Source organism: Aquarana catesbeiana, linkage group LG09 (genome assembly GCF_042186555.1).
Source record: "Aquarana catesbeiana isolate 2022-GZ linkage group LG09, ASM4218655v1, whole genome shotgun sequence".
Classification (NCBI taxonomy): domain Eukaryota; kingdom Metazoa; phylum Chordata; class Amphibia; order Anura; family Ranidae; genus Aquarana; species Aquarana catesbeiana.
Genome location: NC_133332.1, coordinates 121,517,479 through 121,534,195, shown reverse-complemented (window position 1 = coordinate 121,534,195; position 16,717 = coordinate 121,517,479). Strand labels below are relative to the sequence as shown.

At 43.1% G+C, this 16,717-nt stretch overlaps 1 protein-coding gene across 2 annotated transcripts in view; it reads right to left on the bottom strand.

Moving 5' to 3' along the window:
- Positions 1 to 8,291, bottom strand: part of LOC141108039 (pinopsin-like) — a 101,929-nt gene extending 93,638 nt beyond the window's left edge. The window contains exon 1 of one of the 2 annotated variants that reach the window (XR_012235998.1): positions 7,672 to 7,805. Coding sequence is in view for 1 of the 2 variants with exons in the window: in XM_073599226.1 (XP_073455327.1) it covers positions 7,672 to 8,017 (346 nt within the window). In the remaining variant the exon portion in view is untranslated. Of the gene's footprint in view, positions 1 to 7,671 lie in introns of both variants that reach the window. The other variant, XM_073599226.1, reaches the window with a different exon arrangement.
- Between the last annotated feature and the right edge of the window lie 8,426 nt (positions 8,292 to 16,717).

Genomic DNA, 16,717 nt, shown 5'->3' with positions numbered 1-16,717 from the left:
CAGAGAAAGGAAGGAACACTGCTTACCGATCCAGTGCATGAACATGTAAATGAGTGTGGTCTCAGCCAGTGCCGTTCCAGCCACACCCCCCTGAGATGTTTCACCCTGCACAGCGGGGCCTGATCAGAGGAGTGCAAGGTGAAACCTGTCAGGGGGGCGTGGCTGGAGTGGCACTGGCTGAGGCTACACTCATTTACATATTCTTGGGGCATTGAGCGGTGTTCCTTCCTTTCTCCGTTGATGCTTCTACACCCCTGAATAGTGCATAGGCACCTGATCCCTTCACTGCAATTGGTGGGGAGATCTTTGTCTCAGCTTAGAGCGGCAGTGCAAGTTATACCTGGACCACTGTGAATTTCGCATTGCAGCAGTGTCAACCGAGCCTAAAGGGTAAAAAAAAGGTAAACCACAGAGAAGGAAATAAACCAAATGATTAAAAGCTGAACTCTAGCCAAGAATCTTTCATTGCAATATATTCCTCAAATGCTTTTAAAGATAAAAATCCACTTTGTGTGCACCAAATGTCTCTACAAACTCAGATATTATGTTGTAAAAGTAGCAGTGACACCATCACTATACTATACATAGACCAGAGCTGTATGATGGGCCCAGCAGCCTCCCCCCACTACAAGGCTGCCTGCAGAAAATGACAGGAGGAGGCGGAGACAAGACTAGTCACCTAGCACAAAGAGAGACTGCAGCAGTGACCGGTCTGTATTACAGGAAGCTTATACATAGAGGCAGACTTTACACTGGATTTCTGCACAGACTTGGAAGAACTACAGAAAACGCACTAAGATTCAAGTAGAAATATACATGACTATTCTAGCTGACAAAATTTGCCTATCCAGGAGTTCATGTTTAACTATTAATATTCCTTCATGTCAGAAGATCATAGTGGTGAAGTCTGAGTAAGCGCTTAGGCAAAGAAAACACTGACTGCTGGCAACCACCTTGAAGAGGAGGGCCGCACAATAAGTACCTAAGGTACTTATGCTTTAGGTTGAGTACCAGAGCCTTAAGCCTAGTATACACGGTCCTAATGTTGGGCAGCATTGGCTGGTACAATAGAAACCAGCTGACATTCGCCCCATGTGCACAGCAGAGAGTGCTGACTGGAGTGTTCTGGTGGGGGATGTCCCCCTGTCAGGACACAATAGAACAGCAGAGGAGATTGCTGTACTAACATTAGATTGTTAGTACAGCGGCTCAAACTTGAGCTGTCAGGTTTTTTTTTTGTTCAACCTGCTGGGTTGAACAAAAAAAACTGTTATGCCGCGTACACACGGTCGGACTTTTCGTCTACAAAAGTCCGACAGCCTGTCCGACAGACTTCCGGCGGACTTTCGGCGGACTTGCAGCAGACTTTCTAACGAACGGACTTGCCTACACACGACCACACAAAAGTCCGACGGATTCGTACGTGATGACGTACACCGGACTAAAATAAGGAAGTTCATAGCCAGTAGCCAATAGCTGCCCTAGCATGGGTTTTTGTCCGTCGGACTAGCACACAGACGAGCGGATTTCGGGGTCCGTCGTAGTTACGACGTAAAGATTTGAAGCATGTTTCAAATCTAAAGTCCGTCGGATTTGAGGCTGAAAAAGTCTGCTGAAAGTCCGGAGAAGCCCACACACGATCGGATTACCAGCCAGCTTTAGTCCGTCGGCGTCCGTTGGACTTTTGTAGACGAAAAGTCCGACCGTGTGTACGCGGCATTAGTGTCTACGAGGCTTTATACAGTACAGAACAGTCACCCAATCTGTAAAATCTTCTCTGAATCTTGGCAACAACCTGATGTTTATGGGGCCCGGCAGACAATGACGGCCAATGATTGCCAGGGAGGATGTGATCAGACATGTTGATAAGCTTTGATTTTTTGGAAAAACTGGAGGCGTCTTCAGCATGGCTCCCAATCACTACTCCAGAGTGTAAACACGAATAGTCATACAATGTGTAAATTGGTAGTTAGAGGAGCACTGCTTGGCAGGTTCAATCACACCTGCTCATCCAACTGGCCTTTTGTGGTGATTTTAAGGCCCAATTGAATATTTTACTCTGTACTGTAACATTTTTAAATCAATAAACCAGTGGTCTCCACACTGCAGCCCATATGTGGCCCTTTGCTTGCTTTCATCTGGCCCTTGGGGCACTTTTCCTCCCACTGATATGAGGCACTATTCCTTCCACAGACATCAATGATGGTGCACTATTCAATGTTGCAACCTAACAGATTGAAATTTACTGCCACGACACCCAAAGTTTACTGGCACAGCCACATTTCTACTGGCTAATGGCAGTTAAAAAAAATAACAGTTTTAGGTGCAAATTTCAGTATTTAGGCTACAAACAAGTACAATATGCAATTAGCAATGTGATTATTTGAGTAAAGAAATAGATTTGCAATCAGATAGACTTTGTATGAACAACTCCATTTTCAAAAACCACATCCTGTTACAGCAGTTGTGTAGGGTATATGAATGTGGCTGTGTAGGTCAGTAGGCACCAGACTAGAATGGTCAAAAACATATAGATTTTTGGCGATTAAACCTTCTGACTGAACAGTGTTACAGTCCTTACCATGCCTTGCAGACGGCCAGGTGTGGTCATACCCCAAGTGGCTATGGGTGGTGTTGAACTCATGACTGTCTATTCTTGCTCCAGTTTCTTTACCTCTGAGCCACACCTCAGTTCTATTCAGCCTGCTTTCCAGCCATGCCTAGTTTAGCATGAAGTACTGTGGGCGTTACTCTGTTTGTACCTGTCACTTTTTTTTTTTTTATATGGGATTTGTACTGCGCCGAATGCACTCTGTTAGGATCAGCTGAGTCAGTTTATCCAATCAGCTGGGTATAAAACACTGCCTCATTTTGAGGGATTTGTCAGTTCATTGTCTCCTGTTTTGCCTAAGGTTCCAGTATTCCTGTGTTCCAGTATTCCTGTGTTCCAGTATTCCTGTGTTCCAGTATTCCTGTGTTCCAGTATTCCTGTGTTGCAGTGTTCCAGTGTTCCTGTGTTCCAGTGATCCAAGTTTTCCTGTGTTCCAGTGTTCTAGTATTCCTGTGTTCCAGTGTTCCAGTATTCCTGTGTTCCAGTGTTCCTGTGTTCCAGTGTTCCAGTGTTCCTGTGTTCCAGTTAAAGCATTCCAAGACTGACTCCGGCTTCTGACCCTGGCTCTGCTTATTGTTTATTCTGACTTCTGGAATCCCTGACTACGGCTTTACCTCGACTATCCTTTGGCAAATTCCTGTCAAGCAGATTCACAGCCCAGGTAGCTTATCTCTTTGTTACCATGGGCTGTGTGTATTTGCAAGGGTGAGCGTACATCTCTGCGCCATGGACTCCAACTTAGGTAAGACCTTACAAACAGAAAGTATCTAACAGATTCCTCCATCCACTCTACACAGTACGGATGGACAATTCTCCTACTATGGCTACTGTTTCTTGACAGCTGGCCATGTCAAAAAAATTGAACTGTGCCTGCATCTGACTCACATATACCCAGTGAAGTGAACAGCCTCAGATGATACACAGAGATAAAACAAATCTCCCTACATAAGTTTTACATGTATATCTACTGTCTTCAGCTTTATATATTCTTTAGAAAGTTCAGATAGTGTTCGGAGATTTTCTAATCCTGTTCAGCACTGCAGTAAAGCCTGGGCATACCGCCAAGACAGCTGATTGGAGGAAAGGCACACACCCCCTCTCCTCATAGGTAGAGACTTTCAGCTCTGTTTGTTGAATAGTTCAGCACTCTGCTAATCTACTGTATTTATAGCATCCTCCCCAACATAAAACTCAGGCTGCTTTTATCTCAGTTGTAGGAGAAATTGTCAGAAGCTATCAGGCAGATAACAGAAGAACGGAGTGGGAGACAGCTACGGGACATAGTACTTTGAAGAGAGATAAGAAAACACTGCAGATATATGTGCCCAGCTCAAATTTCATGAATCGGAATTACATCCACTTCAAGGTATATATGAATCCTATAACTATGGGATGGCAACAACTGAGACAACCTTACTTTTCTAATTAGCTCCCGCACTCACATAGTGATTAATTTATATATTAACCACTTGCCGACTGCAATACGTATATATACATTGCGGTTTGCAAGTGGTTTATTGGGATTATGGCTGAAGATATCAGCCATAACCCCCTGGTATTGTAATTTTTCAGTCTGGCTTTCTCATGAAAGCGTTCTGAGTGGCTCATGAGCCGCTGAAATGCTTTCCAAAGCAACAGGAGAGGACTTCTCCCCCCTCCCATCGCTCGCCGGTGTTTCTCGAACTTACCGTTTCCGCCGGTTTGCCCGAGAAATGATCCGGCAGTGCCCCTGGCTGGCCACACAGGCAATCAAAGGGTAGATCTGATTTGATCACCTCTATGGCCTTGGCCTACCGGAGCGATGTCATAATGTCAATGCCGGTCCAGGCTGAAAGTAAACAAGTTTTTTTTTTTTTTTTTTTTTAATAGCAAAAGATCAAAAATGTTTTTTTAATCCTTTGCTTTCAAAAGTAAAGGAGAGATTTGGGCTCTTTCTGACCCCAGATCTCTCCATAAAGAGGACATGTCATCAGTGGCGGCTGGTGGTATATTTTTTTGGGGAGGCCGCAAAAACATTGCACACACAGACCCCCCCCCCCCCGTTGGGTCATCCAAACCCCCCGGGTCGGTCGGGTCACCTGCATTCCCTATTACAAGGAATGTTTACATTCCTTGTAATAGGAATAAAACTGATAAAAAAAAAATAATGAAGGGACAATGAAAAAATAAAAAGATAAATAAATAAGAAAAAAAATAAAAATTCAAGAGCCCCCATCCACACATGTGAGATAACGCCGCGAACGTTAGAGCGAGAGCAATAATTATAGCATTAGACCTCCTCTGTAACCCTAAACAGGTAACCACTAAAGGTGTTTAAATCATCGCCTATGGGGATTTTAAAAGTGTTTGTAACCCCAACACTTCATATTTCTGATATGTGCCTGCTGTACCATGTACTTGTATGAGATAATACCCCGTTCTTTTAGCCTTTCTTTTGTTATGTGAAATCTCTGGTGTTCCTGTGAGTCCCTCTGCTTTCCTGTTGAAAACTGACCACACTAAGCAGGAGAGCACACCGTAACCAGTGCTCTAGCTATGCTGGGAACTCTGTGTGCTCTCTTCCAATGATCAGACTTGTCCCGACAAGCCCCCGCCGCACAGATATTCACTGGGAAACTCAGAGTGCTGCTGCTTCTCCTCCCCAGCTCTTATGCAGCTGAGAACAGAGGGAATGTGATTACTTATATAAAAAGGGGTATTTATAATGTATTTTATATCTAAACAAAAATGTTTTGCTTTTCATTTCTATTTTAAACTGAATAGGCTGTTTTACAAGGTGATCATTTAAAATCACTTTAAAGGGGTTGTACAGATTTTTTTTTTTTTTTTTTAAATAACAAACATGTTTTACTTTCCTCCTCTGTACAAGGGTTTTGCACAGAGCGGCCCCGGTCCTCCTCTTCTGGGGTCCCTCAGCGACGGATCGACGCTTTCCATGGGGGCACTCGTGTGGGCACGCTCCTGAGTCCTGCAGCTGCGTCCATTGACACAGGCAGCAGGACTCGGCCCCTCCCCCTGGCCCACGTGTCACTGGACTTGATTGACAGCAACGGGAGCCAATGGCTCCTGCTGCTATCAATCTATCCAATGAGGACCCGAGACAGCGGCTGGAACTGCTGGGGGGGGGGCTCTGGGGGGCTGCTGCACTACAGAAGGTTTTTCACCTTAACACATGCATTAAGGTGAAAAACCTTGAGGGTTTACAACCCCTTTAAGTACCATAGTTTGTCGCCATTCCACGAGTGTGTGCAATTTTAAAGTGTGACATGTTAGGTATCTATTTACTTGGCATAACATCATCTTTCATGTTTTATTTAAAAATTGGGGTAAATATTCTGTTTTTTTTTTTTTTTTTCATTTTTTAAATTCTAAAACCCCTTCCCGCCCTATATCCGAAAGACGGCTACAGCTTGGGCAGTGCGCTCAGTAATTGCCGAGTTCTTGGGACTCGGCTGATCACAGATTGGGGTAAAGGGCCAATCACAGCGGCCCTTTACCACGTGATCAACTGTCAGTCAATGACAACTGATCGCGGAAATAGACAGAAGCCGGTTATCGTCTTTTTTTCCCTCACGCTGATAGCGTGAGGAGAAAAGAAAAAAGCCATTAACCAGCTGCTGTTAAAAGGACATTGGTGTCCACATTGCTGTCCAGTGCTGCTAATCAGTGCCCACCAGTTCCACCTATCAGTGCCCATCAGTGCCCACCAGTGCCACCTATCAGTGCCCATCAGTGCCCACCAGTGCCACCTATCAGTGCCCACCAGTGCCACCTATCAGTGCCCATCAGTGCTGCCAATCAGTGCCTCATCATCAATGTCACTTATCAGTGCTGCATATCAGTGCCACCTATCAGTGTCACCTATCAGTGCTACCTCTTAGTGCTGCCTATCAGTGCCCACCAGTGCCACCTATCAGTGTTCCCCAGTGCCACCTATGAGTACCACCCATCAGTGCAGCCTCATCAGTGCCATCTATCAGTGCCCATGAGTGCCGACTTATCAGTGACTATTAGTGTAGCCTATCAGTACCCATCAGTGCAGCCTCATCAACGCACATCAGTGAAGGAGAAAAATTACTTGTTTGCAAAATTTTATAACAAACTATTAAAAAAAAACATTTTTTAAAAAATTTTTTCAGGATTTTTTTGTTAGTTTGTTTGAGCTAACACCAGAAATGTAAAGGTGAACTAACACCGGAAATGTAAAAGTGAACTAACACCGGAAATGTAAAGGTGAACTAACACCGGAAATGTAAAGGTGAACTAACACCGGAAATGTAAAGGTGAACTAACACCGGAAATGTAAAGGTGAACTAACACCGGAAATGTAAAGGTGAACTAACACCGGAAATGTAAAGGTGAACTAACACCGGAAATGTAAAAGTGAACTAACACCGGAAATGTAAAAGTGAACTAACACCGGAAATGTAAAAGTGAACTAACACCGGAAATGTAAAGGTGAACTAACACCGGAAATGTAAAGGTGAACTAACACCGGAAATGTAAAGGTGAACTAACACCGGTTTCACCATTCAGGATTCATTTGGTCTGTCCTAGAAAAAAAAGTATATTCTGGATGTTTTTTTTTTTTTGTTTGGCAAAAAATAAAAAAAAACACAGAGGTCATTAAATACCACCAAAAGAAATCCCTATGTGTGTGATAAAAATGTTATAATATGGGTACAGTGTTGCATGACCGCTCAATTGCCATTCAAAACGTTCCAGTGCCTGGGCAGGAAGGGGGTAAGAGGTTAAAGTGTATTTTTCCAAAAAAAAAGTGTTTGCAAAACCGCTGTGCAAATACTGTGGAACATAAAAAATTGCAATGATCACCATTTTATTCTCTAGGGTCTCTGCTAAAAAAAAAAAGTACAATATTTGGGGGTTCTAAGTCATTTTCTAATAGAAAAAATACTGATTTCAATTTGTAAACAAAAAGCGCCAGAAAAAGCTTTGTCTTCAAGTTCAATAATGACCAGAGGATAGAAAGCATAGGTTAGGACAATAGATGATTCAATCCCCCTGATGTGACTGTCACTTACCGGCCCCATAGGACTTACCGAAGAGAGAGTTGCAGAATCCGTACCATGTACAGCCCCGCGGTCCTATGAGCCACTCTCCGGACACATTGGAGGCGAAGCTGAGCGGAGTGCCGAACACACACACCAGCAGATCACTCACACTGATATTCAGGAGGATCATATTGATCGGGGTCCGGATCGCTTCAAACTTGATGAAGATGAGGAGCACCAGAGAGTTATAGAGAGATCCTTGTACCAGAATACAGCCCAGGAACACCGCTACTACACTGTGAGCGCTCCTACTCAGCCCCGCAGGGGGGGTCCTACTGTCCCCAAGGCTGACATTCCACACTCCGCTCTCATTGTACATCTCTAGGACCATCATCGCTCTTCACCTCCCGATCTCCGGCCACCGCACTGCCAGCCATCACAGGGACTACACATTATATATAGAGGACTGAGGAGGGATGCCGGAGTGACCCCCCCTTCTACCAAGGTCTGCCTATAGAAGCACATGACTCCGGAGGGGAGGGGGATGTATATGTACTGCAGGGACAGGCAGAGGCAGGGTCATCTATAGCAACACCATCGTGATTGCCTCTCCCTCCTAGGATCTTGTCACAACTTGTCACAGATGCTGCAGGATGTGTCCTTACCTGAGAAAACTGACAGCTTGAGAGCTTGTACAGTATGTGTTCCTGGAACACCTGTATACCTGACAGTGCATCCTGCATTCAGCTCATGTTATTTTTCTATTTTCTGTGGATGGTGGCTTTGTTTGTTGTGTAGGTAGCTGTGTAGCTTTTGAGAAAAAGTTTTGATTTCTGAATGTATTGTAATAAAGTGTTCGTTCGCCTTTACAGAAAGTAATGTAAAAGTGAACTAACACCAGAAATAATGTAAAAGTGAACTAACACCAGAAATAATGTAAAGGTGAACTAACGCCGAAAATAATGTAAAGGTGAACTAACACCGAAATAATGTAAAGGTGAACTAACACCAGAAATAATGTAAAGGTGAACTAACACCAGAAATAATGTAAAGGTGAACTAACACCGGAAATAATGTAAAGGTGAACTAATACCAGAAATAATGTAAAGGTGAACTAACACCGGAAATAATGTAAAGGTGAACTAATACCAGAAATAATGTAAAGGTGAACTAATACCAGAAATAATGTAAAGGTGAACTAATACCAGAAATAATGTAAAGGTGAACTAACACCGGAAATAATGTAAAGGTGAACTTATACCAGAAATAATGTAAAGGTGAACTTATACCAGAAATAATGTAAAGGTGAACTAACACCGGAAATAATGTAAAGGTGAACTTATACCAGAAATAATGTAAAGGTGAACTAATACCAGAAATAATGTAAAGGTGAACTAATACCAGAAATAATGTAAAGGTGAACTAACACCGGAAATAATGTAAAGGTGAACTAATACCAGAAATAATGTAAAGGTGAACTAACACCGGAAATAATGTAAAGGTGAACTAATACCAGAAATAATGTAAAGGTGAACTAACACCAGAAATAATGTAAAGGTGAACTAACACCAGAAATAATGTAAAGGTGAACTAACACCAGAAATAATGTAAAGGTGAACTAACACCAGAAATAATGTAAAGGTGAACTAACACCATGTAAAGGTGAACTAACACCGGAAATAATGTTGAGGTGAACACCGGAAATAATGTTGAGGTGAACTAACACCGAAATGTAAAGGTGAACTAACATCGGAAATAATGTAAAGTTGAACTACCACCGGAAATAATGTAAAGTTGAACTACCACCGGAAATAATGTAAAGGTGAACTAACACCAGAAATGTAAAGGTGAACTAACACTGGTCTGACCATTCAGGATTCATTTGGTCTGTCCTGGAAGCCCTGACAGGGAAGAGATGGAATAGCAGCTGGAACAGCTGCAGGGGGTGCTGACAGCTGGGCAACCCCAGTGTAAGTACAGGGGGGGGGTTAGTTCATCTTTACATTTTTTCTGTAAAGGTGAACTAGCCCTTTAAAATGAGAACTAAGCGTCACTGTACACATTGCAATCTAGCAATCTCTGTACAATCAACTTGAGGTTCACCGAATTATCTCATAGGAGGACTTACCTACCTAATCTATTAAATCAAGTTGTAACCAGTCAGGCAAGCACATTCGCTACATAAATTCTAGTAGATCCAAAGTTGACCATACACTGTGCAATCTGAGGGTACAGTGTCCTTTAGATTTATAATACATAGTTGAGAGTATATCTAAAAGAGATTGTACATTCAGATTGTATAGTGTAGGTCACCTTTAGGGTGGTCATATACACTACAATGTGATTGTACATTCTCTATACTATCTCCTTTAAAGTCCAGCTCGGGGGGGGGGGGGGGGGGGGGGCTGCACCCACAGAGCAAGGGTTAACTGCTTGTTTCTGTCAGGGAAGAAGAACTTTTACTTACCTAATCCTCCACTTTCCTGGCAAAGGGCAGTGAGCTCCAACAGTGGACCGTCCCTCGACATTCTTACACGCAATGCAGGGCTAGGGGTTTTTCATTGGATAACTTTAGACCACCAGAGGGTGGGGGAGATGAGTGAGACTGCTTGGACTGGTCTAGCAATCCAGGGGAGCCTGTCGGACAGGAGGATCACATGAGTAAAACTGCTGTACCTGGTCCCCTTAGAGTGACATAAGCAAGCAGTTAACCCTTGCAATACATACAGAGCCCCACTGCAAGGACAGACTTATAGTTTTCCTGGAGTTCAATATGAGGACAAACCTAGACAATTCATTCAATTACTATACAATCATGCAGACCCTTATATTATACAGTATATTTATTGGTACTTCTAAAGGATATTATACATCCGGATGGTATAGTGTCTAGGATAACATGGAACTGAATTTACAGATGGAAAGTGTAAAAAGCTTCTGACTCTACCCAACATCTACTGTGACTGGGCTCAATCCTTTCTCTGAGGCTTCATGTACACTGCTGCTAGTAAACAGACATTTAGGAGCTGTTGAGCATTTTTTTTTCAACTGCTCCTGAACTCTCCTCTATGTTATCTTATCACTACATGTACACAGGGTCGTTTATAGTGGTTTCTAGGCAGTTGCGTTTAGAGGCTTTTATTGGAACCCAAAAAAATGCTTTAAGAAGATGTGTTTAGAGGCATTTCAAACGCCAAACGCAGCTAAACGCGGTAACTCGCGCTTAGACACATTTCGTTTACAGGCGTTTTTCATTTTTGGCTATTTTGAAAAAAAAAGTTTCTAGACGCAAATGCGGCTAAATGCGGCATGTAATTGCAGCTAAACGGCCGTTTTTAGACGCTGGTTTCTAGCTGTCCAGGAGAGGTTGAACAACATTTTTATGAATTGTTATCAATGTACGTTTACTTGCTTTTGAAATGTGCATGTTCATGTACTGCCATTGTTATTATATATATATATATATATTTTCAAATATATATTTTATTAGTTTTCATAGAAAAAAGGGCAGAGCCCTAAACAAAGTACCACATTGGTACAACATAAAAAAGTGAGGTCGCAGCCTCCCGACTGTACTTTATAATAACCCATATTATACTTTTTAATACAAAAGAAAGTTCTTGACAACCTATTTCTGTAATATGGTATTGTCTCAAGCATTGACATCTTCACGTCATTACTTCAGCTCTGACCTTCGAATTCCATGTATATTCATAAAAAATCAGCAATCAATATCTCAGTTAAGCGTTCGGTCATTGAATATAGATCTGAATGCTGGAGTCAGGAGGCAACTACCAGAAAATAGATTAAGAAGAAGGGAAAGAGAAAAAGAAAAGTAAAGTAAATACAAGGCAAAAGTAAGGAAAAAAGGGTTGGGGGGGGGGAGGAGTGGGGGGCGGAAAGGTGGGGAGGGGGGGGGAGTTGGTCAAGTCCCAGCCGTAGCTTATGAATAATCTGATCTTCCTTCAACAAGAATACTATTAGTTGTCCATAAGAGCTTTACCTTCAGTTGAGTATTTAAACATATTCCAGAGCGTCCAAGTTTTCTTATAAACTGCTTGTCTATTTTGGGCCGTCAGTATAATGTCTTCTATTCTATTTATGTCCTCTACTTTCCGTAGCCACATCGATACAGTTGGTGGGGAATTTTGTTTCCATAGCAGGGGGATACAGGATTTGGCTGCATTTATTAGATGACGTAGTATAGATTTTTTTATAAGTTTTGAGTGGTATGGGAGAGACATGAAGCAAGAAAAATGCCGGGTCATTCGGGATCTGGAAATCTGTGAATTTTTGAGAAATTGAACGGACTGCAGTCCAGAAATTCGTCAGTTTAGAGCAGGACCAAAACACATGTAGTATCGTTCCCTCCTCCTCCTGACATCGCCAGCAATATTTGGATGTATCAGGAAATATAGTATGTAAACGGCTAGGTGTTAAATACCACCTCGTCAGGATCTTATAATTCATCTCTTGTAATTTAGTGCATATAGAGGATTTAAGGGAGAGAGCTATCATGTTTTGTTTCTGGGCTGCTGTGAAATTACACTGAAGGTCTGATTCCCACTTTACAATGCCTGGCAGATTCGGTGGTTGTGGAGGTGTATTTAGTAGAGTGTACATCTTAGATAAGACCTGTGGCAGTGGTTCTGTATCCAAACATAGTTCTTCAAATGTAGTCAGGGGTCTATTGTATGCCTGAGGGTTTGGGATTGTCTGAAGGAAATGGTGGATTTGTGCTGCACTCCAAAATGCAAGTTTGAACGGGCCATTCGGATCTATTAATTCTGCGATGGATGGCCATTTGTCTTGCTTCACAAATTGCAAGGCTCTAACACAACCAGAGCTCTTTAGTACCTGAAACTGCCCGGATGAAATCCCGGGGGGAAACTTGGGGTGTCCTAGGATAGGGGTCAGAGGGGATTCTTTAGTCGTCAATGAGGTCCTTAGCGTAGCTTGAATGCATTGCTTTATAGTATTTCCTATGAAAGGGTGGGATTTTAACTCTAACGGAAGGGAATCACGACACCACAGTGCCGTCTGTAGAGGTATCTTTGTTTGATATTGCTCTATTTGTGACCATAATTTAGATTCCGTATGTCGGTGCCAATCTACCACTCTACCTAAATGGACCGCTTGGTAGTACTTCCGGATATCTGGGAGCGCTACACCTCCATATTGTTTTGATAAACATAACTGTGATCTTGGGATTCGGGGTTTTTTATTTGCCCATACAAAAGGAGTGAAGAGAGATTGCACTTGCTTAAAGTATGAAGTTGCTATCTTATATCGGCAGCGCTTGAAAGAGATATAAGAATTTTGGCAATATGCTCATTTTTATTAAGTTGCACCGCCCAAACCAGGAGTGCAATCCCGTATTCCACTCATCCAATAGGGTTCTAGTCTTAATTAATAAAGGGGGAAAATTACTGTCATACAGTCGGGCTGGATCTGGCGGTATTTCCGTGCCTAAGTACGTCAAGGCTGAATCAGACCATCTAAAATGATAGTTAGATCGCAGGTGTAGGAGGTTGTTGGGTGTTAACGATATCCCCATCGCTTCCGACTTGGAGAAATTAATTTTTAAATTCGATAATTCCCCGTATCTGTCAAATTCTTTAAGGAGATTGGGTAGGGATATCATTGGATTTGTCAGTGAAAAAAGTAGGTCGTCTGCATATGCTGATATTTTGTGTTGCATGGGGCCTACAGTTATTCCTTGTATGTCAGGGTTTAACCTAATGGTGGAAAGGAAGGGTTCAAGAGAAAGGGCAAACAGCAGAGGCGATAGAGGGCAGCCTTGTCTCGTCCCATTTGTTATAGGAAAGGAAACTGACAAGACTCCATTCGCCTTCACCTGTGCTGTGGGATTGGAGTATATACTGGCTATTCGGCTGAGCATCACCCCCCCAGGCCTATGTGTCTGAGTACCGCATATTATATTGACATGTTAAAAAAACTGAGTTGAACTCTTTCTGCCAATGAATGTCACACAGATGTGAATTAGCACCATATAAAATAATGGCTAACCATTGTACTTGTGTCAATGGCTGTTAAAACACATAGGTGTAAACAGGCAGATTTGAGATTGGAAGGTTTTCTTCTGGCAATCACACATGCACTGTTCTGGTATACACAGCTTTTCTCTAAATGGGCTGCACACAGTTCTGCAAGTACAAGGTAGCCTCAAAGACCTCTGTGGGCTTCCTATCTACAGTATATAATAGATTCATGTATAGGAAACACACGAAAGGCTTAGGAGCTGCCTTGTATTACTGCACCTAAATGAAAAGTAAGACTGCCATGGAAGACATATAGGGCTGTCATTGCTTACTTGCATCTGAAAGCACTTGTTATCTGTTTTTTTGTGCTGACCCACTGGCTTCAATACATTACGGAGATCAAATGTCTCTGGTTTCCGGTGGACCGGCCCTAATTTGAGGAGGCAGTCCCTGGATCAGAAGTGTCCACAGTTTTGTTCCCATTTGGAAAAAGTAGTACCCAGCCCAGGACTTGCATGGTAGCCTACATAGCTGTGAAGTTACCAGTATATCACCTTATAATGCAGGATTTTTCTTTGGGTACCAGGTCGCTGCCTGTAACTGCTACCTGGAGAAAAAAAGAGGAGGGAGGGGTGGGTGATGGCACTGAGGAACTGCGCAGGAAGCAGAACAGAAGTGGCCAGACCTGGTGCTTTTAAACCTGTGTTCTATCAAGAAAGGCCCTCCGTCGAATAATGCCACCGATGGGTCTGTGCATGCACATTATACACCGTCACTCCAGCTGATATGTTGGTCAGCTGGCGTAATGTCAACACAGCGCCTGCTCAGATCGTCAGAGGCAGTATCCGACAATCTGCTAAGCGCCGAGGGAGAATTTCATTGTCAGATTCTGCCTCGCGATTGCGTGTGGTATAGGGCAGGTTTTGTGTGTGTTTTAACCCGCCCTTAGACACAGCCAAAACCCACCGTGCAACAGACAGAAAACACGCCTTTCAATACAGCCAAACCCGCCCCGCAACAGTGAGGCAGAATCTGACAATTTCATTCTCTCTCAGCGCTTAGATCATCAGATACTGCCTCCAACGATCTGCGCATGTGCTGTGTTGACGTCATTCCAGCTAATCAACATATCAGCTGGAGTGACATTGTGTACTGTGCATGCACAGACCCATCAGAGGCATTTTTCGACGGAGGGCATTTCTCGATACAACACCGGTCATAGTTGGTGAGATTTTCTTTCCTGCAACCTTGGTTCCCCCATCAACACAGCCAGTGTTGATGGGGGAATCCCTTCAGAGGAGCTATAGTGTTCTCCCAGCAGGGGGGCGCTGGGAGCCGCCAATGCCTGGAAAAACACACAGTGATTATTGCTAGCAGCTATAGCTGCTGGCAGTAACAGCATGAAAAATCCAATATGCCGGTTGTACTCAGGTTAATCAATCAAGTTGATCGGGAACAATCAGCCTGCCCATACATGGCTCAAATCTCGGCAGGTTCAGCAGGAATTTGATCCTTCTATGGCTGGCTTTACTATACTAGGAGACAATTTTGTATTCCTGCTAAAACAAATGGACAGCTCTATGGTGATCTGCGAAATGTGGCGAAAAACCCAGTTCAAAATCGCCCATGGGGCGTATCTCCCATTTCGCCACAGCAAAATTGACTCCTCTCTCTCCACATGCCCTTGGTGCACTACTCCCAGACCATCCCTTTTCCACAGACTATAGACCTGTCAAGCAATCTCCACCTTTTGGGACCAGGTGTTGAAATACATTGATAACTCTCAGCAATTACTTCTACCTAAGGACCCTTTGTTATGCCTTTTCAGCTGGGATACCTCGCAGGCTTCCTTGTCAACGCCTACCTGTGACTCTCTTCTTCAATGAGTCCATATCTGCCTTCTGACAGCTCGCAGGGCAACAATGCAAGCTTGGATCCACCCTTCCCCGCCTCAAACTGCCTCGGTAAAACAAGCACTCTTAACCCTATTTCACATTGAGAAATTAGACACTGTCACCCAACATTCTACATCACTGAGGGAGCACTCTTTCTATCCAGAAGAAATCCCTTTTCACATGACTCCCTTCTGCTATAGGGACTGGTACCTGCATGCAGACCTTGCTAATACATTAGGTAAACTTAGGATCCAGGACACCTCCAACGCCTTAACCCCTCATATCCCCTTTCCTAGGCATTCCACCTAATCTATGTGATTAAATATTAAGTAGTACATTTTTTGATGTGAAATGTTTGATATTTCTTCATAATTTTATTAATCTTCCAGGGTAAATGTTCACCTGCTTCCACTCCTTTGGCCACCACTTTGGCAGAACCACCAGTTGGTTACTCTTGTTGGACCAGATACTATGTTATTAGTTATCTCATTAATGTTTGTAGGCTCAAAACCACACAGTTTTATCCTGCTTACTATGTAGTATTATGTCTTTTACTTTGTTGCCTTTGCTGGCAGACTACTCCTGCTTCCAAAAATCTTGTACTTTTATATGAAAATTGAATAAATATATATTTAAAAAAAAACAAAAACAAATGGACAATTGTGAGTACAGGAACCCTGCATGGTTGAAAATTAGGGATGAGGTTTGAGTTTGCTGGGATGCAGAGTCCATAGCCAATTTTATCCATTCATGGTTTTAAACAGAAAGGACAGCATTAGTATGTTTGCCAGTGTGAACCTCTGGCTGCTAATGCAGCTAACGTCAAAAGTCATTCATTTAGTGGCGGTATTACTACTTCCACTAAATGACAACTTCCCACAGTGCAGGCCGAAAGACTTTTCAGCTGTGGATGCAAGGATGCTGTGTGGACTGGCAGACTCTGTCATGCCAACCAACGACATCACTGACTGGTAGGGCACCGGCAGCTGCACGGTGATTGGTTGTTATGGTGCACTATAACAACCCGATGATGCTATACAAAAAACAAAAAAAATATGTGGGGTCCCCCCAGAATCCACTAGACCCTTGTCCTAGGTGGAGGATTTCCTTTGTGAAGTTTTCTTTTTCAATTGTTCCCTGTCCAGGTCACAATCCCATTCTTGCCATGCCTCCTGTGCAATGGGAACCTATGAAGTT